General features: G+C 36.4%; 3 protein-coding genes across 3 annotated transcripts in view; 2 read left to right on the top strand and 1 right to left on the bottom strand.

Annotated features, from left to right (window-relative positions):
- GNPTAB (N-acetylglucosamine-1-phosphate transferase subunits alpha and beta) overlaps positions 1–11,267 on the top strand; it is a gene marked incomplete at both ends in the record, with an annotated part of 36,082 nt that extends 24,815 nt beyond the window's left edge. Inside the window, 11 exon segments of the mRNA XM_079532496.1 lie at positions 171–1,141; positions 1,143–1,220; positions 1,222–1,278; positions 2,294–2,493; positions 2,740–2,959; positions 3,994–4,107; positions 5,812–5,897; positions 6,855–6,953; positions 8,665–8,832; positions 10,019–10,109; positions 11,190–11,267. Coding sequence (XP_079388622.1) covers positions 171–1,141; positions 1,143–1,220; positions 1,222–1,278; positions 2,294–2,493; positions 2,740–2,959; positions 3,994–4,107; positions 5,812–5,897; positions 6,855–6,953; positions 8,665–8,832; positions 10,019–10,109; positions 11,190–11,267 — 2,162 coding nt within the window.
- A 3,381-nt stretch (positions 11,268–14,648) lies between these two features.
- SYCP3 (synaptonemal complex protein 3) lies at positions 14,649–24,586 on the top strand (the record flags this gene model as incomplete). The annotated part of the gene is made up of 8 exons (XM_079549749.1): positions 14,649–14,778; positions 16,339–16,414; positions 17,403–17,437; positions 19,317–19,434; positions 19,981–20,080; positions 21,697–21,795; positions 24,286–24,390; positions 24,533–24,586. 8 exons carry the CDS (start codon positions 14,649–14,651, stop codon positions 24,584–24,586), a joined length of 717 nt encoding a protein of 238 aa, XP_079405875.1.
- The window catches only part of CHPT1 (choline phosphotransferase 1), a gene marked incomplete at both ends in the record, with an annotated part of 18,491 nt that continues 16,626 nt past the window's right edge, over positions 24,568–26,432 (bottom strand). The window contains one exon of the mRNA XM_079549748.1: positions 24,568–24,612. Within this exon, the coding sequence (XP_079405874.1) occupies positions 24,568–24,612 (45 nt within the window). The remainder of the gene's footprint in view (positions 24,613–26,432) is intronic.

The following is a 26,432-nucleotide window of genomic DNA, read 5'->3' as shown; positions in this document are numbered from 1 at the left end:
ATGCCAGGTTTATGTCTGTTCTAGTAACCATCATTAAATGCTAGTAAGAAATCAGAAGCCACAGTAAGTGTTCTTTCACAAAGTGGTCTCGCTGCTGGGTATATTAACACCTAAAAAAGATTGGTGGAAGAAAAGTCTCACTAGAAATTGACAGATTTATTTTTTTCCAGATCACTTTGAAGAAATGTACAAGGTGACACTTCAGCTAAATCAAACCTACTATGTTGTTCCAAAAGGCGAATGTCTGCCCTATTTCAGCTTCAGTGAAATAGCCAAGAAAGCAATTGAAGGTTCATATAGTGATAATCCAATTATCCGACATGCTTCAGTTGCTAACAAATGGAAGACTATCCACCTCATAATGCACAGTGGCATGAATACAACTGTGATCTATTTTAATCTTACGTTTCTAAATAAAAATGATGACGAGTTTAAAATGCACATAGCTGTTGAAGTTGATACTAGAGAGGAACCAAAACTGAATACAACTTCAATGCAAAAATCCAACTCTGATTTTAAAACAACAACAATACCAGAAGCTGAGATGATATTTGAAGATATTCCTGAAGAAAAACGCTTTCCAAGAGTCAAGAGACATCGAAATGGCACAGGAGAGAGTCTCCATGAAGAGGTGATAATACCTTCAGTGAATCCATCTCTCCTTCCTGAAAGTGTTCAACTAGCACTGCAGAACCTAGACTTAAAACTAGCAAATGGTGATATCACTCAGAAGGGATTTAACCTATCCAAGGCTGCTCTCCTGAGACCTTTTCAGTTCTTAACTACGGTAAGGAAGATTGCAGGTCTGGAAGAGAATGGAGTGCATTATAGTCTACAAGATCAGAAGAATGTAACCAGCTGGCAGAAGCCTCATGAAGATGTAAACAATGGCAAAATAGAAAAAACAAAAGCAAATGATGAATTTCTACCAAGGCTTACAGGAACAAAGGAGACTGGTGTGACAGTGAACACAAATAAACCAATTTCTAGGATAAAGCCTAAATCCGCACATCCAGCCCAGAGCATAGGAAATGAAAATGAACCAAAAGATAAAGTATTGAATGCGCTTATATTAAGGGGAACCCAGAAATCAAAAAATACTGCAAATGTAGAAGCTGGAGAAGATGCAGAGGGAATGGAAGGAAGGAAAGGGGCATGTACAGTTGGATGCAAATATAAGAAAGGAGTTAGTGGGAAGAAAATTGCAGTCTTATGCAGGAAAGTTACCAAGGCTTTTTGCCATGGGAGAAAAAGAAGTATTTCCAGGACCTTCTTGATGTGAGTATCTTACACTGTTGTCTTAGTTAAGACAGTAGGTTAAACCTGCTTATTAGACTAGTTAAAACTGCTTATTAGAATAGTTGCATCTTTCTGCATATTGTTAATATGATTCGTAAATTTAGAATGTGACTTGCTTTTGATGCACCTATCAAGATTTTTTGAAAGCTCTTCGAGTTTTCCCGTAAAAGCTAATTTGTTTATAATTTGGACCTCTCTCAGCTAGGTGGTAAAAGTCAAATAGCCATTTCTGTTCTGTTTCTATTGTGGGTTTTCTTGTTTATTTATTTATTTATTTTTAAAGTCAGATTCACTCCTTTTTCAGTGCATGTTGATGCAGTGATATTATTTGGACACTATAGTAGTCTAAAGAAACGTTAGTTTTTTGGGGTTACGCTTATACCAAAGTGGATCCAGTCCATAAAAGTATTCAAATACAAATGTGTTCTAAATGTTAAAACGAAAGTCTACCAAACTTCCACCCAAAGCAATTTGGCAGTTTTGAAAACCTCTAGAAGAGAAGATAGAGACTGTGTTTTGCAGCAACTGCTTTGCACTACTCCAAACAGGAAAGGTGGTATGTTTCTAAAAGCCTACCTCTTTCTGTTCTTCTAGGATTGGATTTTGCATGAGAAATCTCTATATTTGTAAGATCTCAACTACCTCATGTGAAAAAAAAAAATAAAAGGGCAGTATTACAAATATAGCAAAAAGTGACACAAGTGTGTATGTCAGAAGAGATGTCAGAAGAAAAATAATGAATAATATCCACTATTTACTATTAATCACTTCTCCTCAGAGCATAGCAGTTTTAAGTAGGAAGTTATCTTCTATTTCTTCTATTTTTAAAGAGAAATCAGAAGAACACGAAGAAACATATTCAAAGCTTCTCTTTCCATTTTCACCTCTTAAAAAAGAACCAGCACCTGCTTGAAATGTCAACTTTCCTATGTGTTTTATGCTTTTGATCTTTGTTGATAATATAACTTTAATGTATGCTTATCTTGCTGTTTAGGAGGAAGAGTCATTACTCAAAGAAATGTCATACTTTACTGATGGTAGACATCTTGGAAGGCAGCTGAAAGATACATTTGCTGATTCCCTTCGATATGTAAATAAGCTTTTAAACAGTAAATTTGGATTTACATCTCGGAAAGTCCCTGCTCATATGCCTCACATGATTGACCGCACTGTTATGCAAGAGCTGCAGGACATGTGAGTATGTCTTTCATTGGAGTTACACCTAACTAGATAATTCTGTATTTCTGTTAATGCTTTGTTATAATTACTTCTAATGTGTTAATAGCTATTCATAAAAATCATATTTTGGAAAGGGAAACATGCTGGCTGTGTTAAGCTAAGGAGACTTTTGAGAACCTTTTAAAAATTTAGATGAAAATTTGTTTTCAGATGAGCAATGTTTTACCAGAAACCAGTGTATTAACTTATCCTTTTATGTAGGTTTCCTGAGGAGTTTGACAAGACATCATTTCACAAAGTGCGGCACTCAGAAGATATGCAGTTTGCTTTTTCGTATTTCTACTATCTTATGAGTGCAGTTCAGCCACTGAATGTTTCTCAGATCTTCGATGAGGTTGATACAGACCAGTCAGGGATTTTGTCTGACCGAGAGATTCGCACGCTGGCCACAAGAATCCATGAACTACCATTAAGTTTGCAGGTATTTTCCTCAGTAATAACTATTCGAGTAACTTAATTTCTGAAATCCAAAACTGTTACAATAAAATGAATAAAATCTTTACTTATCCTTTCTTTAACATTGGTAACATCTGGCAATTCTTAAATTTTAGCTGGAGAATGCAGAGTTACTTTCTATTTCTTTATGGGCCATTCTTCTATGGACTCAACAATTAAGTTGAGTTCTAGCAACGTCAGAAAAATTGGTGACTGGTATCCTGAGAACACGGAAGTGTGTAGTATGAATTTGTGAGAAAAAACGTTCACTGCTAAAATGCAGCATGAAGTGTGGGATTCTGTTGTGCTTACTCTTGGTCTTGCACATAGTTTATAAAACAAAACAAAACAAAAACCAACCACATTCTTGACTGTAAAACCTGTACCCTAAAGAAAGATGCGAGGAAAAGGGCAGCAAAGAAATGGTGTTACTGGTAAATACTATGACCATATAAATGATTCACATTTCTGTTTTTCTGGGAAACCGGTAAGAAAAGAGACGTAGTTTTCTTGTGTCTTGTGCTCTTAGATTCAGTTGATAGAGAATGGTGTACTTCTGCTTTACTGAGAGGGATCGGGGCACATATCAATAATGTTCTTGAAATGACATACATAGCTGTAATGCATCTCTGCTTTAATGTGTTCCTGGCCAGTACTTTAATCAGAACATCTTTCTTAGAGTTTATTTTTTTCGGTTGCTTGATCTGTGATTTAATATGCCACCCCTGTATTGGGAATTCTCTATTCTCCTTTATATTATCACTAAAGGTGTGTTGTGATCTCAATTCAACCAAGCATCATTTGCTTCACTGAAACATATGGGAAGTCCCGTTAACTTTAGTAGTTAATGTACTGGGGTCTGCTAATGTGTTTTTTTTTCTTTTTTTTTTTTTCCCCATAGTAGTTTGGAAACATTTTATGTATATAACATTAAATATGTGCATCCTTGACTTCAGGACTATCACAATGAGAAAGCAATATTATCTTTTTTTTTTTTTTTTCCTCTTCCATTTCTGATAGGATTTGACAGGTCTGGAACAAATGCTAATAAATTGTTCGAAATCTCTTCCTGCTAACATCACTCAGATCCATGTCATTCCACCAACTCAGGAAGCATATTATGATCCCAATCTGGTAAGGGATGTTGGTCCTAAAAGGTGTTTGTTTTCTTTCCTAAGCAAGTAGTTACTGTGCTTGAAATGTTGATGTGATTTCTAAAAGGAAATTATTTGCAAAAATTTCTAATAATGTGTACATTAAATATTTAAATATGAAAGTTCTACAAGCTACTTTTAAAACTGTTAAAATTTCCTTCAAAAACAGAATAGCTGAGCTTTAAAATTTTATGATATATGGGATTTAAAAAGTCATCCTTGTTAAGAAAATTCAGTATTGTGAACCAAAAAGACAGTATGTATAATACTTTCCTGACAGAACTTTCTGATAAATAGCACATAGGACGTCATTCAAACAGACTTAAAAATCACTTGAAAATCTTCAGAGCCATCCTTCCTAATTCAGAGACTTCTAAGTAACACCTTTTAACCTTTAAAGACTGAAGGCTTTGGACAAGAAATTCTTTAAGGATTTATATCCTGAATTTCTATTTTGGTTGTTAAATTCTCATTGAAATTTATGGGAATTTAGGAATTTATAGTATTTAGATCTGGCACTTATATCTACATTTTTTTTGCAGTGATAATTTAATTCCTGCCTCAGTCCATGCTTCTGAAAAACATGTGCGCATGAGCTTTGCTAAGTTCATCATGCTTTATACTTTAAAACCAGCACTGTATCAAAGCTAAAATAATTTTGAGTACAGGTCAAGAGCAACCTTTGGATATCCCCCAACACATGCAAACCAGAAGCACAGGGTTCTAAAGTGTTTGTGTAGGTAAATGTATATGGAGCGTTGACTATTGATTGGCCTTGATTTTTATGACACTGAACACCTATCCTGTCTTGGTTTCTTGATCATATCATGTTACAAGGTTTTAAAAATATTTTTTCTCTAAGTATAAAGTCCAGCAAAACTGTATAAAATCATTGTGCCAGTTCGGTTTGATGAAATTAAAGTGTGGATTTGAGAATGCTGCATAATATGAGGATGTTATCTTTCTTTGTTTTGCCTCTTTACTTGCTTCTTTGACTTCTAATTAAGTTTGCAAAATTTTGTGAAAATAAACTTTTAAAGAGGCTGCCATGAGTTTGTTTTCAGACAGGATTAAAAATAAGTCTCAAATGACAAATTATTAAAATCTTGGAGAGTAAGTAAAATATTACGAATGTAAGCACTAATGCCTGATATACAAATTTTAAATGTTAAAATAGTCACAAAAATGTGTTAGTGTTTAGCACAGAAGTCTTTTTTTTTTTTTTTTTTTTTTTTTTTTTTGCTTCTGTTGTCTGCAACAGATAAATTTCTAGGAGTGTTTTATTACCTTAGAAATGTCCTCTTAGAACAGGGATTTTTATTTCCCAGAGTTGTTTGACAATAAAAGTAGATAGAATTGTCATGATGGAAATACAGTTACACTCTACACTCTACAGTTCTGCAGAGTGCCTGGCCACTACTGTGGTTTCCACTGGAGGAATTTTAAAAGGAGCTGTGAAATGAGCTACAATTTCTGAATATTGTTCTGAGGATGGAATCTAGACAGTGTACCAGTATGATTTTTCTCAACAGGTGATCAAGAAACAGTATTATTTCTTTGTTCCAGGAGAATAAAGAATAAATAGTTCTTCACAGCTATAATGTGACTTTCTAGAATGCATTCCCTTATAACAGGCTTCATAAATACTTCAGTAACCTATAAACTAAGCCATATTTTCTTCCAGCCTCCGGTGACTAAAAACCTAGTGACTAATTGCAAACCTGTGACTGACAGAATTCGTAAGGCATACAAGGACAAAAACAAATATAGGTATGTTATGGCTCTGTGAAAATCAATACTAGCTTTTGTAGAGTAATAAAAAGAGGTATAAATTCATAAAGTCCAAACATTCTGTATTAAAATAAAGTGAGCTAACACTAAAGTGGAACTGAAGAAACATAGTGAAACTGCTTATAATTATTTATCTTGCTGAATGATGTGTTTGTTTTTCCATAGTTTATTTAGTAGACTAAAGATTTCCACTGTACATGTTGGCCCAGACCCCAGCTTGCAGTACTCTAGTAAGAAGCTGGAGCATTCCAAGACAGCTACATAAATTGATAATATACAATCAGTGAGGGCAATTAGAGCAGCAGAGAAAGGCAGAAAGAGATTTTCCTGTGCTTTGAAATTCTATGTTGTAAATCTGCTTGATTTTCTATTAAAGCTTTAAAAATACATAAATATCCGTAACTGCTTTGTACTTTTCCTGCAAGAAGTAAAACAAAACAAAAAGCCCTAATTTCCATCCCCTTTTGGAAAAAGCTGACCAAACCATGACTTAGGTTTGTTTGAATAATTGTACATGAGCAGACCTGCCTAAAATGTAGATTGTGTATGATCTTTGCTCTTTGAAACCTGAAAACCAGTTTGCTGGCATGGAGCTCGTAGACCTCTCTTGTCCAATGCCTTACCAGCAGGTTGGATGGGAAGAGTGCTGGGGCTCTTCTGAAGCATGCATTTGCCCCAGGAGCAGTGACAATGTCAAGTAAATCTGTAGAATTAAGAAGGTTACAGGTGCCGCTTAGGGCAGCATTTGGGCATTGTTATCTGATCATTTATAGTACCTCAAGCTGTGTTGTGTGCTCTGTAAGAGAGCGGAAAGAAATCAAATGTCACATTCTAATGAAGATTGGACAGTTTGATTAGAAATAAGTTGTAAGACTATTAGTATTTATTGAATCTGACTTCAAGCTGTTTTAAATAATGCATACATATTTTAATAAGGTTTGAAATCATGGGAGAAGAGGAAATTGCCTTCAAAATGATTCGCACAAACGTGTCTCATGTAGTTGGTCAGCTGGATGACATACGAAAAAATCCCAGGTATCCTGTTTCGTAATTTGTACACTATGGGTCATCTATTTAATTTCTGTTATTATATATCTAAAACATTGAACATACAGAAATACTTCAACTATTTTTGAGGCTTTTGTTTTTGTCATTCTGGAGTTTACACAATTCATATTGCAGAAAATTTTTGTTACGGATTAAAATATTTTTATCTGTTTTACGTAGCAATATTAAAAAAAAAAGTTTTTTTTATTGTAAAATCTGTTTTGTATATCCACTATGCTTTCATAGCAAGAGGTCTTAAACATTTTTTTAATATTTAGTGAGAAGTGATCCAGAGCAGGAAGTTAGTCCTTTGTTTCTCTACAACGTAGTGATAAAGCATTTAGATGCTCAAATCTAAGTGCTGATTTTCACAGTGCAACGTCTGCATTCCTGGGTCTAATGAACTGCCAGCCTGAGGGAGCCTGCCTGGGATAGTCTGGGGTAAATCCTCAGATACAGCAGACATCTGATTGCCATAACCAGATACTCTGCATAGGATCACCATAGCCAGCTATGCTTCAAAAGGGAAGGCATATTTTGCATTTCTCAGATGTGGCAACTCAGTTCATTGCATGAAATTGTCAGAGCAGGATTACCAGTTATGCTGTATTCATTGCAGTCTGAGGAAAAGCAGTAATGTCCTCAGTAGGCAAATTAATGTGCTCTAGAGTTTTTCTTACATCCAGCTTCATATAGCAAGCCTGAACTTTACTCTGCTCTTTGAAAGAGCACACTGTGCTATAGAGAATGCAGCTGACCAGAACCACTTCTTCACAAAGATTAGCAATTGCAAAGTCATCAGATACAATTTTACCCTCTGGGGAAAATGTAAGGTCTTGTGTCTCACAGTATAAATAAAGCACATAACCTTGCCCATGTGGGGAAAGGGGAATTTTTGTCATCAAGTACCAGGTCAGAATTGCCAAGGGTAAATAGCAGCCTAGCACACTAGCTGCTGCTTTAACTTCAGCAGTTTTCAGTAATGTAGATGCTTGGGTGTTTCTTCTATGAGAAATAACTCTCTGCAAGATATTTTGTTGGGAGCATGTTTATTTGGTCATAGTGATTTCCACATGAATACTATTCCTATTGTTTGTATTTTGGCTGATTATACAAATTAAGTTTGGGTTCTCTGATTCAGGTCATGTTACAGTCATTTTTATAGTTTTCTCAAAAACTGAAAGCCTGAGGACCAAACTTTGCCTTTCCCTATATGTCTTCTAATTTTTTTTTTGTTGAGCTTCTCTGAAGAATGTAGCATATATGGTAAAATATTAATAACTTAGTATATTTACATCCTATAATAGCTGTAAAATTTATTATTTAAGATAACTAACTCATGGTAACTCTATATTAAAGCTATGAAAGAATTATCAAGATAATAATCCTTCTAATCTGCTGTCTACATCTAGTGTTAGGCTTTGAGATGATGCACACTAGTGCCCATTAGATGGCAACATTAATATAAATAGAAGAGAGAGAGCTTTAGCTCATCAGTGGATTCCTCAGAGTTTCTGACCCACTGTTAGCCTCGATGTACTCTGAATTGCAATCAAGTTAATTTAAAATAATGCAGCAATAAGGTAGTTATCAGTATCAAATATATCAATTTGGTTTTAAAGGTTTATGTTCTTGTCTTGCCAATACCTTTGCCATATTATCAAAGGAAATAGTCTAACAAAGCATTTTTCTTTTCTAGAAAATTTGTTTGCTTAAATGATAACATTGATCACAATCATAAGGATGCTCAGACAGTGAAAGCGGTGCTTAGGGATTTTTATGAATCAATGTTTCCTATTCCTTCCCAATTTGAACTGCCAAGAGAATATCGGAATCGTTTCCTTCATATGCATGAACTCCAGGAATGGTATGTTAGACAGATTCTCTTCAGGTTATTGCAGTGTACTAGTATATGATTATAGACCATATTGGTACAAGCCCTTTTTTGTCCCGGTGTTGTTGTGAAGGATTTAACAGTGAGGATGACATGAAAATATTTAAATGGATTAAAACTTCAGATTTGCAGGATTTGGATTTTCTTGTTCTGAGTTGTTAATGCTTCACTGATTGTTCACAAGTCATTAAAAACAAAGTTGGTTTTTTTTAATTAAAAAAATCAAGAATTGTGGATTTTTTAAATGTAAAAAAGCCAGAACTGTTTAGAATGTGTATGGCACAAACATAATATAAATTCTGCTATTATTGCTAAGTAACTTTTTCAAGATGTTAGAAATAATTTAAAGATGTTTAATGATCATCAGAGAAGATACTTGTGCATCTTTCATATTTTTATTTAATGTGTGAAATTTTAATGTGCTTTCCCCGTGCCATGTTACAAACGATATTTAATTTAGAAATTGAGTAAGTTGATTTGGGAATATAAACAAAAGGTCATCAGGTATAGTGATTAAAAATGAAACAAGAAGAGTAGTAAAATAATTTTGTTGCTGATCAATGAGTTATGAGAAGTATCTCCCTGTGAGGAAGGAGAAAATATTAGAGTATGAGAAGTACTGTAGGTGACAAGAATTGGGTGTGGACTGTAGTGCTATAAGTCCTGTTGTAGCAGAGGGAGTGGAGGGTAAACTGAATTCAGCAGTTAGCTGTATAAACTTTGGCTGGAGTATTAGAAGTATTCTTGGCTCTGTTTTTGAGGACCACCACCAGGACACACCACGGAAGGCAGCTTATTACTTTTTTGTGGTTGAAACAAATTTCTGCTGGGATGGTGGAAAGCATGTTGAAGTGCTGGTAGAAATCTTATTTTTCAGATAAGTTTTCTATCTTTATCATGTATGGTAATCATTTTTGGTTTAGGAACCAATGTAACTAAAGAAGATTAACAGTAGTTTCAATATTAAGTTGAAAGCAAGGAAAGTAAAGAAATATGCAGAACTTGAGCTATGAGCAGTAAATAAGCATTTTGCTTCTTATTTACCCATTAACTTGTGTTATTACAAAAACATTTTATTTTCTTTTCCTGTTTCATGGTAACCCTTTGAAGTTTATATCTGATTTATAATACGTGAAACTCTGTTTCCATCTTTCTGCAGGAGGGCATATAGAGACAAGCTGAAATTCTGGACCCACTGTGTTCTAGTAACACTTATTGTATTTACAGTCATCTCATTTTTTGCTGAACAGGTAAAAATTATATCTTATCAAAACTGTAACATTTAATACGCTTTTTTGTACCTTCAGGGTACTTTAAGATGGATTTTTTAATAGAATAGCTAGAATTTTTATTAGTAAAATGATATGCAAATGGTGATTACATTGCTTCAACTTTTAAGCTGTCATGTTGACATTCTTAGAGTAAGTATGACTACACTTGTGGGGGGAAGGAGAATTGTGTTCTCTTTTCAGGTGTCTTGTGACGGTCAAGTACGTCAGAATGTGCTAAATTTGGGAATTCAAAATCAGTAATTGTTTCTGAAAGTCTTGGTCTATTGAAACATATTGTTTGTAGTGCAAAGTTACTAAGAAGAAAACTTGAGTAATAGCAATACCCTAGTCCTGGGAAGATCTTAAGGCATTTTACGAGACTAATCTAATCTCATACTTTGAATCAGACACAAAGAGAAAAGAAAAACCTCCCATTCTGCAAGCACAAAATGGTTTTCTTGAACATATTAACCCTGCAATACAAAGAGGGAGACAATGGAACAAATCACATGGGTAATTCTTTGCAGGTTGGGGCCTTAAGTAACCCTTTCCGTGGTCTGATGAAGAGGGTGTAATTCTTGAAAGGTTGGCTTTTGAATTTTTTTTCCCTCCACTTGTAACTTTTGCATGAATCTTTCCCTTAATTTTCAGCCTTCTGTATACATTGAAAACTCACCCTGCATTAGTAACTTTATTTTGGAAGGGAGTATTCAACTCAGTAGGACAGCTAGGTATGTAAATACTACCAGCTTTGTGTTCATCTTCTAGAAACTCAATGTAGCCTGCTTATGTAAATTAACTTCAAATAATCAGAATATACGTATACTGTGTTTTTCACTTTCTGCTTGTATTCTGATTATTGAGAAATATGTATGCGTAACAGATGAATTTGAGTAAATAACTCTTTCTTCCTGTGCAGTGGAAAAAAAAAAAAAAAAAGACAGTATTGACTGAATTACCATGGATGACAAAGATTCTATGGTTTCTAGGATGAAAGACTAACCAGCTGTGTACCTCTGTCCTAGAAGGGAACTAAATACTATATTTTCTTCTTCTCAGCTAATCGCACTTAAACGAAAGATTTTTCCGAGAAGGAGGATCCAAAAGGAAGATGGTCATGAACGAATCAAAGTGTAGAAGAGCTTTATTTTGGAGATCAGACTACCTCAAGATGTGATAAGCATTTAAAATCTCTCTCGCATAAGTGTCTTTTATGGTTTGATATTTAACTGAGTTGATATGAAGAAAAAAAATCATGCATCTACATTTATAATCTCTGCAGTACTCTATGATATACAAGCTGCTGAACTGTGACAGAAAGCTAAACAAAAATGTCAGGAGCTTGTATATAGGCAAATTTCAAGTGATCTTACTTTACAAATGTTGGTTCATGGCCATGCTATCCTTTTTTATAAAAAGGGTTACCTAAAGAAATGTAGCTGCATTTATTGCAGTGGATGTTGCCAACTACATATAATGTTGGAAGGCAGAGTTGTTTGGGATGAGCTTAACAGATCCTTGATCTTGCATTCCGAAAGATTTCTGCAGAATTCTGTCACTGCTTTCTTTTTTTTTCCTCCAGCCCTATGGGAATTACGTAATTTGTCATTTACCCTTAGTCTACATTTAATGCCATTGGCATTCCTTAAAGCACAGTGACAATTCACTCCCCCCAATTTGTAGTATTTAATTGGGATTTCGAAGAAATGCATGCTAATAAGAATACATGGTAACAGAACAGGTAGTGATTATTTTAAAATTACTTTACATTTTATCTGGTGTATTATATTCCAAAGAATACAGTGGGTGTTGTATCTTGATTACAAAGAGAGGGTTGTAATCAAGTGAAAGTGATTAAGTTATTTTGTTTTAAAAGCACTGTAAATATAACAACAAAAGTGCCTCTCTATCTGAATGGGTAATGAACTGCTTTAATGTAGCAATGTGTGGGAGCAATGTTTCACTTCATAAAACAATATTTATACTGACAAATGAAGCTTTGTGGTGGTTTTTTTTTCTAAGTTTCACAGGACTTAGCCCTGTATTTGTTTGAGACATCAGACTGGTATGATTTTATGTAGGGGGAAAAAGATACTTTTCAGACAGAACTTTCTGGTGGTGTATCTTCATTGTACAAGCAGTATTCAAAGAATGCTTCTTCTTCTTTTTTTTTTTTTTTTGTAATTGGGTGTACAAAATGTATGTGCATATGTACTGTAAAATACTTGGTTTGCTTTGAAATCAACTAAAATGTGATGAAAGGTTTGTCTGTTTCTGTTTTGGAGTACAATGAAACTCGCTCATTTTGATAAAATAGCCATTAATGCTTATAAATCCTTGTGGTAAAGTACTTATTTTCTTAAAACTTTCCAACAGTAGTAATTTTAATATTAATTTGATGCATGAGTGGGTACTCAAAGTACAGTCAAACTTCCCGACGCTGTAAAATGCGCTTTTAATTTAGGGTTATATTTTGTGCTGCTGCTACTTAATATGCTGGAACTTGCAGAAACAGTGGAAGCCACTGCTAACAACCAATGGCGGGCAATGGCAACTGAGGTACAAACGCGAGCGCACCCCCACCCGCTGCGAGCGGGCGCATGCGCTCTTGCGCTGCCTGCCGTCTTTCCCGCTTTTTTCTGGCTATCGGGGTAGCGGGAGGACCGCGCTCAGTAGCAGGCAGGCAAGGCCAGGGAGGGCTGCGGGGCGAGGCAGGGCAGGTTCCTTACCGCCTGCTGTGAGGAGTAAGTCGGAGGTAGGCACTGAGAGCGTGGAGGGGGCTGTCAGCAGGCAGAGGAACGAGTCTGAAGGGTGGCTGGGTGGGGCAGGGCACCTCGTCAGCTTTGAGGCTGTGAATGGGAAGCAGTCTCGCACGTGTGGGACTCACAGACACTGCTTTATTTCCGATCTTTACAGGCAGAGAGAAATAAGGAGGTGAGTGCCTCTGAAAAGTCGTCGTTAAATACACATCTGTGGCTTGGGAATGTTGGAATCTACTAAAGCAAGGAGCTTTATCATGATTATATGCGGCTGCAGCATTGTTTTATTGCATCTAGTGCTCTGTAGGCTGGTTTTTCAGTACAAAGAAAGATGTCTGTGTGCAGTGTGAGATGCATGTAAGCTGCTGCCCTGCTTCCATCGTGTTTTCAGCAGCTGCTGAAGTCATTGAGGCTTGGAAGTTGTGCAGTGCCCCTAAGTTTTCTCTCACTTGAGGATAATTACAACACAAGAATTTGTGATCTTCCAATTAGCAACAAAAAGTGAAATTTTAATTTCAAGAGAATTTTAAGTTCTAAACATCCTGGGTTCATGCTGTATAGCGAAGCATCAACCACTGAAGAAGCTGTGACGTCAGAAAATGTTTTTCGCTTAACAGCTTAATGTGATTGTTTTCTGTATATATATATGGGATATGTGGCTTAAAAAAAAAAGTTTTCATAGCTATGAGCAGCTAGTTCAAAATATAAGTATGGAATTCAGGATCTCCCTGCCCTGGAAATTCTGAAGATCTTTACTGGAGTTCTCAGTTTTGTGTAAACTTAATGTTCAGAACTATATTTCCATGGCCTTTGAAAAACCTGTTGTTGTGTCTGGCTGTTGAGCTGCACTGAGAAAGAAATTTCTCCATTGCTAAAGCTTGGAAGACCAAGTACTTTGTGCTTGTTTTTTTGTTTGTTTTCTCTATTGGTTCCATCTACTATGTAATCCTGTGCTGTTTTCGGTAGGTTATTTAAAATTATATGTCCCGTAACATTGAATTTGAAATGCTTCATGCCTTTTGCTATGAGATAAGGCTAAAAGAAAAAATATTTCAGTGAGGTCACTGTATCCTGCTATTTTCTGCTGCATTTGTATATGATTTCAGTTATTGAAGTCCTAAGGAAGACATCTTATTTTTTCCTTCTTGCATTTAATTGCAACAAATATACTTTTCTTTCCTTCTAAGTAGACATTTTACTTCCTAAAATAACACATGGAATATATAAAAATGAGTGTTACTAAAGGAAGTGTATGTGTAAAAACCCAAATATGGAAGCTGCATCAGAAACTTACAAAGAGACGCAATGGCTAAAAACAAATAATTCAGACAGTGAACGTTGATCAATGTTAAAATTTATTTTTCTGCTCAGTAAGGAATGGCTGTAGAGTCATAAATTTTTCTTGAGCATTTATGATATCTTTATTTTGTAGGATAGAATATCAGCACAGCTCTTTGGGATGGTGGTATCAAATCTGAAAAAATTACCAGGCATGGACTTTATGAGCAGTCTGTTCAGAGCATTCCTTGCTTTTCAGCATAAGAAGTATGATCCCATTATCCTTGCTATTTTTGCTTATTTTTTACCTTGCTCTTAAAAACAGTGTCAAGGTTAATCCTGTATGACTACTTGGATATCCTTACAGGTTACAGGGGAATATGTAGCAGCTCAAGGTAAACACAGAAACACATTTATCTTCAAAATACTGTGGGAAAAGTTATGTTTCAATACTGTGCTTCAATAGGAAGAAAATTTCGTTATGGCACCATCAGGAAGAAAGCATTCAGGAAAAGCTGCTAAAGCAGCACAGGAAGAGCAAGCCAGATCTGCCTATGACTTTCAGGAGGAAAGGAAAGACCTGAGCGGATCAGAGGAAGATATTAGAGAAGGTGCTTGTCTGCTGATTATTATGATTTTTTTTTTTCTTAAACAAGGTTTGTAGTGTTTCCAACTCTGAGCAGATAGGAAGATATTATAGGTCAGTGAACAAGCATGCTTCCTAATGCTTGTGAGAGTTTCCTAGTGTGTGGTTTGGATTAGTAAGAGAACACTATAGAGCTTAGTGCCCTGCTGTGTCTTGAACTTATTGTTAATGTCTTTATTAAAGCTAGATAAAGCCTATTGCTAGGCTGCATATAATGCTGTAGGGTCAGGACAGAGAAGGAAAGCTCTGCTTGCTTGGACAGAGAGCAGAATTGGATATAAGGCAGAGCTGGGGTCTCACGTTCACAAAGTACTTTGGGAAGAATCTCAACAGAAAAAAAGCAAGAGGTACAGACGGCTGAGAAAAAATGAATGAAAGTCAGCCAAGGGATTCTCATTTAAAGTTTGAGGGATTGTAGCAAAGAGTGGATTTAAAATACAATTCTCATTTTTCAAGTGATATTTTTTGGCAAAGTTTGATGTAACTTCTGGATTTTGTCTTTCAGCAGTCATCTCTGGGTTTTGTCTCTCTTCCTTTCCACCCCCCCACCCCCCCCCCCCATCTGTCTAAACTAAATCCTTTTCTTCATTTCTATAAGACAGTGAAATGTAAGCGCAAATAATGAAACTAGCATCTTGAGTGTTCCCTGTGAAGTTTGCTGTGCTGCTTTCTGTGAAATATCTGACAAGTGTGGTCAGTATGTCCTAAGCTTCAAATAGCAGTGGCCACCCAGTTTGTATTAGCTGGTGTGTGGATCAGAATGTACATTTCTACAACCTCCTGAATGAGGGGGTTTGCAAAATTGGGAAGTGGGTATGGAATTGGGAAGAATCTTTTTCAGTTTTTGTTTAGTTTGCCAACATAATTTCTCTAAGAATAGCTGAACAGCCTTACAACATTTATAGATGTCTTGTTTTCAGGATAGCTTGTATGGCACTAATGCTCACTGTTTCAAAATAATCCATATTTCTAGGTATTCTTTCACAATTCTGTTTTTGTCTTGAATTAGTTATAATCTTTCTTGATCTTTTCCCCCACCTTTGGTAACAGAAATCTAACAGCCAAGGATTTATTAATCTATTTTGAGAGAACATAAATATATCTCTCTGTGGTTTTGCTTCCTTAAAAGTCAGAGTACACAGTTTCAGTAGTTAGGGTAAAATGAAATGCTTGTAAGTCTTTTTTTTTCCCCTGATTTTTAAGATCAATTTTAGCTTTCTGATAATTGTTACACTGTGAAGCTGAAGGTAATTGTGTAGCTGTAGACTGAGGAACTCCAATTAGTGGAGACCAGCACTGAGGAACTCAGGGCAGTGCCAGCTCAAATCCAGGCATGTGGGGTCCATCGCTGTCTGTCAGTTCTTTGCAATCAAGTGTTAGGAGCTGGATGTGTAAGAGATGGGACAAGGGAAGGGAAGGGGTTCAAAGAAGTGATCTTAGTGAAAAGTAATTACACTTCCAGGAATTCAAAAGGCCCCACAAAATATAAAGTATCTTTGTAAATCTTTTTGAAATTTACATTAAGGTGAAACACCAGTAATGGACAAGCATGGCAAGAAAAGACCTATGGTGACTACTCATGTGGTTCCAGATGATATGGGGTAAGGTTTAGAATATGCTTCTTAAAAAAAAAAAAAAAAAAATTAAGTCCTTAAATTTTTTTAATGGTGAATTTTTTTAAAAAAATTCTTTATTATATTTTCCCCCTCTGATCTCAGTTGCTTGAAGATATTAACAGTATTTAAAATGATCTAAAAAATACATGAAAAATATTTTTGATAAATGGAATGAAAGTGAAAATTTATTGGCTAAATAACTACAATGCAAAAGTATGTGTTGCAGAAGCTCTTCTTGAGATTAAGGCTGTTGAGTTGAACTTTTTTTTCTTCCTCCCCAAAAAACAGTGGTATCCTGTGGAAAAAGTGAGACATAAATACAAAAACACAGTAACTGTTTTGTCAGCTGTCATACCACTGCTTTACACACTGCTGATACCATCTTAAGTGCTATAAAAACGACCCTGCAATCATTTATCTTGGATGGTTATGTTGTGTGTTTTTTGTTTTTTTTTTTAATTTCAGTTACATTAACTTTAATGAAATTGTTCTTTGTTCTTTGATGCTCTGCATACCTTTTCCGTTGGGGATGGGGGAATGATTAGCTTTATTTACCACTCTCTTTCACTCAGTACCCTTTAAATGCCTAATCATAGAATCAAAGAATCGTAAAATGGCCTGGATTGAAAAGGGCCACAATGATCACCTAGTTTCAATCCTCCTGCTATGTGCAGGGTTGCCAACCACCAGACCAGGCTGCCCAGAGCCACATGCAGCCTGGCCTTGAATGCCTCCAGTGCCTCTTTATTGAGAAGCTGATAGACTGTAGTAACCTTTTCATCAAGAAACTAATTCTAAAAGATTTTTTTGCAGGAGGGGAAGGAGGAGTAAGTCTTATTTATATCTTGTGGAGCAGTAACAACTCTATCACTGCTTACAAGTAACAGGCTTGCGATAAAATTAGTTTAAGGCATTTGCATCAGGTCTTAATCAAAAGTCCAGAAATGCTCAAAAATCATAAACTATTTTTTAGGGGTGAAGTACAGAATATGCTGGAAAGATTTGGAGGTAAGTGCACTCATGTTCTAACAAATTGAAAAGTAATGTTTAAGTTACAGAATTGGCAATACTTCATTTCTGCAAGATAACTTACGAGATTTGAATAAAATGGCTGGTGTTTGTAGCACTGCCTACAGCCAGTTTGCAGATGAGAACTAATATGTGATATGTCTGGAGCAGATGGATAGAAGAGAAGGGCATAACTGTATATAAGGAGAGAGAAAAGTATTGTGTGGACTCTATTATAAAGGAAGAAGGCAAAGATGCATGAGTACTTTTGATGATCAATTTCCACTTTAAGGAGTGGTTGAGAGGCAGTGATTATATCACAGAGAATGTACAATGTGAATTAAAAATCCATTGCCCTTATTCAATTTTTTGTTGTAAGAGTGGAGATTGCAAGACTGGAGTGAGGAAATGAAGGGCATCTAAACATGAAGCAGCTAAATAGAAAAAGTAACTCAAATTCAAGATAAGGAATGACTGTAAATTGTAGCTGTGATAAAATGGAGCTAGAAAGGTAGCAGTCTGCACTGCATCTGCAGAAGTCTAGAGAATCTGGGAATCCGTAGAAATGAAAATTTCAGCAGTCAGAAAGGAGAGTAAGAAGTTTCTAGCACAGCCAAAGAATGAGGGTATTTAATATTGGCCATGTAGTGTGGAGGGATTTGTTTGTGTTGCCTATGTGGATTTAATTAAGTCATAATCAAGTGAAATCCTAGATGGCTTTACTTAACATTCAGAATGATGAACTGAATTCCAGACAACTGGCAGCTTAGAGAAAAAGTTCATTGCACTTGCAATGAATTCATTCATACAAATTGTCTAAAAAAGCATCAGAAAGGGAGAACATTGTAATGCTGGCATTACTCAGTATCTGGTTGATAGTTTCATGTATGAGATAAAAAGTAACTACACAGTTGTTGTTTGCATGCAAATCTCAAGGTGAAAGAGTTTGAAGAATTCTTTAATTAAGGAATTAACTTTTTTTTTTTTTTTTTGCAGTTAATATACGTGTTAGTATGCTATTTTGGGTCTAGCAGTATAGACAAGAGAGGGATTTCAGTGTTTAATATTAAAAAGCTGGGATTGCTTTTTAGTCAGGACTCAAAAGATGGAAGGAAAATAATGAATCAAAGAGAGGATTGATTACTGATTAAAAGTAATAGGGTTGGCAGTAGCAGGGGCAGATGCCTCAGCAAATTAGAGAGATGTTTTCCAAAGGCTACAGTAGGAAGGAAAAGCAATTGCTTTAAACACCAACCTTAAGCTACCTGTGACTTGTTCCTTAGATCTCCAAATGTAAATTAAAATGAAATGAACATATTAACTTACATTAACCTGAATACTTCTTAAAAAATACTGGAGTCTTTCTGATGTATAAGTAGTAGTTTGACATTCATTCATTCAATATGTTGACAGTGGCAGTAATCCCACACAACCTCTTATTTCTGAAATCTAGGCAATTTGCTCAGATATTACTCTTAAAACATTTGAGCCAACGTTCTTTCTTGAGAAAAATCTAAGAAGCATTGGCCTAGCTGAATTAGTGGGAGGCCTGGAAGTGTTAAGCTAATTGTGTAGTGAAATAAATGAGGAGAAGGGGTGATGTCCAGTTGCTGCTCCAGATGCCTGGTGTAAGGTAGGGTCTATGGGGGGAATAAAGAAGCAGCTCTCATACCTGTGCCAGCAGCAGGTGGAGAAGATTCCTAATGCAGCAGACATGAGCCCAGATCATGTGAGCTTCTTTCTGTTAGAACACGCCTTGCTTGCTTTTCCAAAGCATAAATTCATCAGCGTCTTTAATAAAATGCTCTGGTGTCCAAGTATGCTTAACTTCTAGGTATGCTTAAGGTATGCTTAACTTCTAACTACTCTTTGATTCTAGCTGACATTAACAAAGCTCTCTTAGCCAAGAGGAAAAGATTAGAAATGTATACAAAAGCCTCACTCAAAACCAGTAACCAGAAGATTGAACATGTTTGGAAGACACAGCAGGAGCAGAGGTAACATTTACCCTTGGTTTTGAGACCTGTGATGTCTGACACTATAAGCAGAGCAAATTGTAAAAAATGAGATGGAAAAACTGCAGGACTTGCAGCTGTCTTTTTGGCTTTATATATTTGAAACTTGTATTAACCAAATGTTGTTTACATAGAGAGACTACAGCATCATGAACTAAAGAATGAGCTGATTTTCTTTTCATTATAAACTTGTCAATGCCAAAATCTGTAATTTGGTTAAAACAGTAATTCTGTAAAATGCTGACAATTCTGCTGAGAAAATTTTGTTGTTTGATTTGTTTGTTTTTAATCTGTTTTTTATCTATCAGTGCTTCAGTGCTGTGTCACTATATGTATATAAGTACTTATGTGTGAGTGCTCCTTTTTTATTTTTCTAAAGCATGATGTTCAGTTAGGGACAGATTCAAAATAGCCTTTTTTTTTTTTTTTTAATTCACACTAGCTCCTATTCTGTGCATGTAGAACCTTTATCTTTCCTTGTCATCCTTCGGAGTGTTTGTAGTACTTACAGCCAACATCTGCTTGTAGGCAGAAGCTCAATCATGAGTTCTCCCAGCAGTTCCTGACTGTGTTTCAGCAGTGGGATGTAGATGTGCAGAAAGCAGAGGAACAGGAAGAAAAACTAGCGGTGCGTTTCCAACATGGGATGTGTTTCACAGTGTATTATTCACAGGGAGACCCCCAGTGTCACATTTTCAAGTGCAACAGGACAGGGGCACCCCTTTTGGGGAGAAGGAAAGAAAAATGACCCGATTAAGATAAGGAGAGAGAACGTATTTACTACAAATGGTAAAGGAATGTAAGGTGATGATAAGGAGAGTTACAATTAATCTCTTAAATGGGAGAGAAAGGAAGGCTATGACCGTGCCTGAACCAGGAAGCCATGTCATCTCTATCACCCAGAATTGTAGATCATGTGGAGGCCCTTGCAAAGTGTAGAATATCTTCCTCTTGGAGAATCAGAACTCAAGTGAGACTGCTAGAGGGCATGAGACTAGGAAATGCAACTGTACAGTGCACTGTGCCTCTACACCCAACAGCCTGACATGTGAGGCTTCACAAGGCTTGTGAAGGGCTTGGAGAATATGCCCTATGAGGGGGGGGTGAAGAAACTGGGATTGTTTAGTCTGTGGAAAAGGAGGCTGAAGGGAGACCTTATTGCTCTCTTCCAATACATGAAAGGTGCTTACAACAAGAACAGGGTTGGTCTCTTCTCACTGGTGACAGGACAAAGGGAAATGGCCTCAAGTTGTGCCAGGGTAAGTTTTGGTTGGATATCAGGAAACACTTCTTTACAGAAACGGTTGTTAAACATTGGAATAGGCTCCACAGGGAGGTGGTTGAGTTTAAAAGCTGGATGTGTTTAAAAACTGTTCGGATGTGGTGCTCAGGGACATGATTTAGTGGAGGGTTGTTAGGGTAGTATGGCTAGGTTGTGGTTGGACTTGATGATCTTTAAGGTCTTTTCGAACCTGAGAGATTCTATGATTCTATGATGTCATGATATGGAATACTGATATAACCAGGTCACCCAAACATGTAAAGATGTGAAAATACTGTACATAGTTCAGACAAACACATAATTCTTCAGAATTTCATTCACCTTTGGTGGCTCAATAAATGTTTGAATTTGAGAATATGTTTCAAAGTGAAGAAAAAAGTGAAGTACTTTATTGCAAGTTTATGAATGGGAATAAATGAAGCCCTAGGCCAATATGGCCTGAGAAAAGCTGAGGTGATTTCAGAGAAGAAACTGATGTGCTGATGCTGAGCATGCACAGACTTTGCATGGGAAGAACAAAAGGGTACAGGAAAGCGTATCTAAGCAAGCATTGCTTAAAAATATGTCTCCACGCAATAAATCTATGAGAATTTCATGATTAAAGGAGACAGTGGAATACAATCACATGCTATTGATGAATTTGTACCCCCACTATGTTTGCAAGTTCAGCACATCTCCCTGGAATACTCTCAGATACTGTGTTGGCCAGCTGTTCTCATAGGATGTCACAGACTTCCCTTTGGAAAGGCCTGCAGGTGACAGCTCAGGGCTTAATCCAATCTTTAGTCCTTTTATTAATAAAAACAAGGATAACTCTCCATGCAGGTGTCTCAACTCTATGAGCCAGATTGTTAATGAAGGTAGAATCTTTTCATTCTGATAAATGATAACCAGTGCTGCTGTCAGAGTACTTTGGGTCAACTAACAGCATTTTTTTTTTTTTCTTTTTGCTTCTGCTTCAGAATATGTTTCGTCAGCAACAAAAAGTTTTTCAACAGGCAAGAATAGTTCAAAGTCAGAGACTGAAAAGTATTAAGCAACTATATGAGCAATTCTTAAAGGTACAGTAAGTTTTCATTTTAGAAGACAGCTGATCCTTATCACATCATTAGGAAAGCTGTAGTAATCCATCCTTTCTGTAATACAGAAATTTAATGTTTGCTTAAGGAGGGACAACAGCTTAGCATGAGTCTTCATGCTAGTTAGTTCTCTTTCTTTATTTAAAAATGAGTTGTTCTCTCCAAATACACACACATACTGTGCCTGTATATGAATGCTTTATAAAGTGTGTTCTTGCAGGGGTCTGATGGGCTTTCCTGTTTCAAATATTTAACCCTCAGAGCATGCTTTCTAACCCAAAACTTTATATAGACAGTCAAATTATCAGGTTTTCTGTCTCAGCTGTCCCTCAGGTTTTTTGTACGTGTTGAAAAAGTGAAAGTCAGCCATAAGTGAAAGTCAGTCATAAAATTAACATTTTATGCTGTAATTTACTACTTCTAATACTGCTGGCACGTGCATTCTCCATGAGAATTTGATGTCAGGTTTTTTTTGGTCATGAACCTTTCTACCTACTGCTGCTTCCTGCAAGAAAAATGCCCACAAATGACTTGTAATTCTTGTAAAATTATGTAATTATTGTTTTTTTTTTTCTTCTTACTGCTTCCTTTTTCTCTTTGCTCCCTAACCAACACTGATTTGACAGGGTTTTCCTTCCTATAAGCTGGTACAAAAGGTAAATATTTACTCAGAAACTAACTTGAAGAATCTGACAAATAATGGCTTTTGGTGAAAATAGGTCCTGCAGGATGGTTTCTGCTCAGTCCTGTTTCATTACAGAATCACAGAATGGCCCGGGTTGGAAGGGACCTCAAGGATCATGAATCTCCAACCCCCCTGCCACACACAGGGCCACCACCTTCTCCATTTAATACCAGACCAAGCTGCCCAGGGCCCCATCCAACCTGGCCTTGAACACCTCCAGGGACGGGGCATCCACAACCTCTCTGGGCAGCCTGTTCCAACACCTCACCACTCAAAGTAGAGAACTTGCCCCTGACATCCAACCTAAATCTTCTCTCCCTCAAAATCATTAAAACTATTTCCCCTTGTCCTGCTGTTATCTACCCTTTCAAAGAGTTGATTCCCCTCCTGTTCGTAGGCTCCTTTAGGTACTGCAATGAGGTCACCCCGCAGCCTTCTTTTCCCTAGGTTGAACAAGCCCAGCTCCCTCAGCCTGTCTTTGCAGGGGAGGACTGGCTGGGCTTGTTCATCCCAGTTTAACTTTCCTGTTGATTTATGAATAGATTTTGTATTTGCTAGCAGCCCCTACAAATATAATTTTTGGACACTGCTTACATAACATGCTGTATTTTAAACACAAATAATTATCAGCCTTTTTAAAAAATGGCTGATATGCTAGACAGCAAACAAAAAATGTCTGAGTACTCTTACTCCAAATGTGGCTTTTAATAAGAAAGACAATTGCTGAAAGTCATCTGGTCTAACCAGCAGCTGATCTAACAAGACTTCTTAAGAGTCTTTCAATTATCTCTAAAAATGGTGACTCCAGAGCCCCTCTGGACAACCTGTTTCATTGCTTAGTCACCCCATCAGTGAAGAAGCCTCTCCTGATGTTTAGAGGGAACCTCTTGTGTGCCAGCTTGTGGCCTACTGTCCTGTCTCTGGATGCCACTGAAAAAAGCCTGGCTGTTTTCTCCATCCTTCTCAGTTACATATAGAATCTGATGAGCTCCCTTAGAGCTCCTCTTCTGCGGGCTGAAGATTCCCAGTTGTCTTCCTTTCCTAACTGTCCTGTTTTGAAATTTGCTTGTTATGGTATGTTTTTTCAAGTCAGGCAGCTTTGACAAATAAATTCAAAACAGAGGAACACTTTGATAGTTGAAGTTTACATTATAGGATGTTACAGAGATGTTCATAAACAATAACCATTTTAAAAGGTCTAAACATCTTCAGCAAAGTTTAAAAAAAAAAATTGCAATTTTTCTTCTCAGAGAAGATCAAAAGGTGAAAGTCAAGCCTCAAATATGCTTAACTTTAAGTACAAGTCAAAGAAAATGCAGCAATGTGCATTCAGTTAGGCAAACTATATGAGCAAAAGGGAAGATAACCAGTGAGCCTTACCTCAGTTTATTTAGAGTGAAATGTGCAAAGAGGAGGGAACGTAACATTTTCTGTAGTTGTTGCTTCAGGTCTCCAAGGTTGTCACGATATTCAGCTGTACCACCCCATACTTCCTGACAGATACATCTAGACTTGTAGAATTGTCATCTTTATTGAAATGCAGGATAGTAGCTTACACCTGGTAGATGCTGAGTGGAAAGGACTGTTTCTGTCACAGGGTATGTGTTGTTTAAGCAGCAGTGTAGATTGGAGTCCTATACAATTTTCTAAGTTCATGACAAAATTCATCTGCAACTGTCAGTGACCGCTACTGCTATAAAAATCGAACTGTAATCTGAATAATGGATTGTTTCTAAATTGAGCTTCTGATATTGAGCATTCTGAATTAAGATTATCTTTAACTTCAGAGCATGGAAGAGCTAGAGAAAAACAATGAAACTCTTCTAGCTGGTGCACAGAATGAACTTCGCAAAGAAATGGCTATGCTACAAAAGAAGATCATGATGGACACTGTAAGTATCAGTAGTTATAAAGAACTTTGTTAAATACAAAAATAGAACATTCTATAAGGAAGTCATTAGACATCATTTAATTAGATTAAGGAATCATATTGGTATGGCATCTGTTCAGAATAATCTCCTTTTCTTGTAACAGCAACAGCAGGAGATGGCAACAGTTCGCAAGTCTCTTCAGTCCATGTTATTCTGATGGCTCAATGGAGAAACAACTTGTACCTAAGTAACACGATACAAGTATAGGCGTTAGCCATAAAGAACTTTATCTTAAGATTTAAGTGTTTTAAAGTTCCTATTAAATACTTTAATGGATTGTTCTAATCTCGTGTCTGATAATGTTGTAAGAGGGTACAGTAGTAAATCTGTTTCTAAGGGGAACAAACCCCTAACCAATTATGGTCTGCCCAATTATTATTCACTTTCATTAGCAGTGGACTGTTCGATTGTTTCACTTTTCATAACACTCAATTGAAACAATAGGTAAAATGGATGGGAAAAAAATTGAAGTTTTGTATAGAAACTTAACAAATCTGGGTACACTGCAAATAGAAGCCTTTTACAAAAGCCACAGCTTCAAGACTTTCACAGTTTCAACATATAGCCTACAGACCTGTCAGTAGTTAAAGTTCATGGATTATGAAAGGTGGTTTAATGATGTATGTTATGGTAAATGAAACATGAGGCCTTTTGTTCAGGCCATTGTGATTTCTTTTTACCAATAAGAGAAGTATCGACTGCTGTAACTTGTCCAAAAAGCACAGATTTCTTTAATTGAACAATGAGCATAGTACCACAGCTTGACAGGACATCTGCTCTAGTAAGCATAACTGAATATTACTGCATGCATTTTGGGTTATATATTTTTGCACACTTCTGCTGAGGTAATCTAGCTCACTTACTTGAAATGGAATATTAATTTTTGCAGTTTCAAATGATTAGCAGTTCAGGGAGGTCTGTTTTAAGAATGAAGCATTTTTCATTTATGCATCTCATTACAGTCAGTGATTATAAATTAAAACAGCCAGCCTAGCTTGCATTGTAGTTTGTTTTTACAGAAAGTCATTACACTTGAACATCCACTTTTACAAATTAGGTAGTTCCTAAAATACGTGTTGTTAGGTTTCATATAATAGTAGATAACACAAAAACCACCCACACGAGCAGATCTGATTACTTTAAAACAATGTATTTCAAAACCAGACCGTACAACTTCTTATCTGCAGCTTACTAGGATTTTTAGTTCAGAACCAACATATCTGATGACTGCTCATCAGTGCCAGGAGACAGATCAGTGATAGCTAATTTACAGAAAATTCAGTTTGTGGGTTGCAACTGAAATTGAGCAAGTAGCCTGTATGGAGCTGTCTTGCATTGTGTCAGATGGCACTCAGGGACAGAGCAAACACAGAAATTACATTGCTAGGATGATGCATGAGGTAGTATGGGTCCATGGTGAGTATCAGATAACTAGCAATGCTAATTTTAGCTGTGGTGTTTAGTCTCTGCCCTTTAAGGATAATTAGATGATGCTATGCTATACAGTTAACAGGTTTTGCTTCCACTCTTCTACACTAGGTTACTTGTTGCCATTACCTCTTGTTTCTGGCTTTCCAATGACTTCTGCACTTGTTTTCTACCATTTCCTTACCTCTACCATAACTTTACAACTATTTATACCTAGTACTATACATTTTTGAGGTCTCGGGAACATGTTGCACAGTATTTTCTGTCCTATATCTCAGGCAGGCTTTCTGAATTCAGCAGCTAGGAAGCTGCAGTGTAATATTTTTGCAACAAATAATAGCATTCTTTATTGTACAATTCAGTAACATCTTTATGAACTTTAAAGCTCAGCTACATGGCAGCAAGTAAAAGTGACAATGTGTACATTCAGCAGCTTCTCACAAAAATAATATTAATGTATTACCTCTTTAAAGGAGCTTGAGCATTTAGGTTTTGTGTGCAAGTTGTAATTTGCTAGTACAGACAGTAAGCTACTTTATTTTTTCACTAACGAAAAAAGGCTGATATTAGGACTG

This window comes from Tetrao urogallus (assembly GCF_951394365.1).
Source record: "Tetrao urogallus genome assembly, chromosome: 1".
Classification (NCBI taxonomy): Eukaryota; Metazoa; Chordata; class Aves; order Galliformes; family Phasianidae; genus Tetrao; species Tetrao urogallus.
Note: the sequence above shows the minus strand (reverse complement) of the source record. Positions and strands in the feature narration are given on the sequence as shown.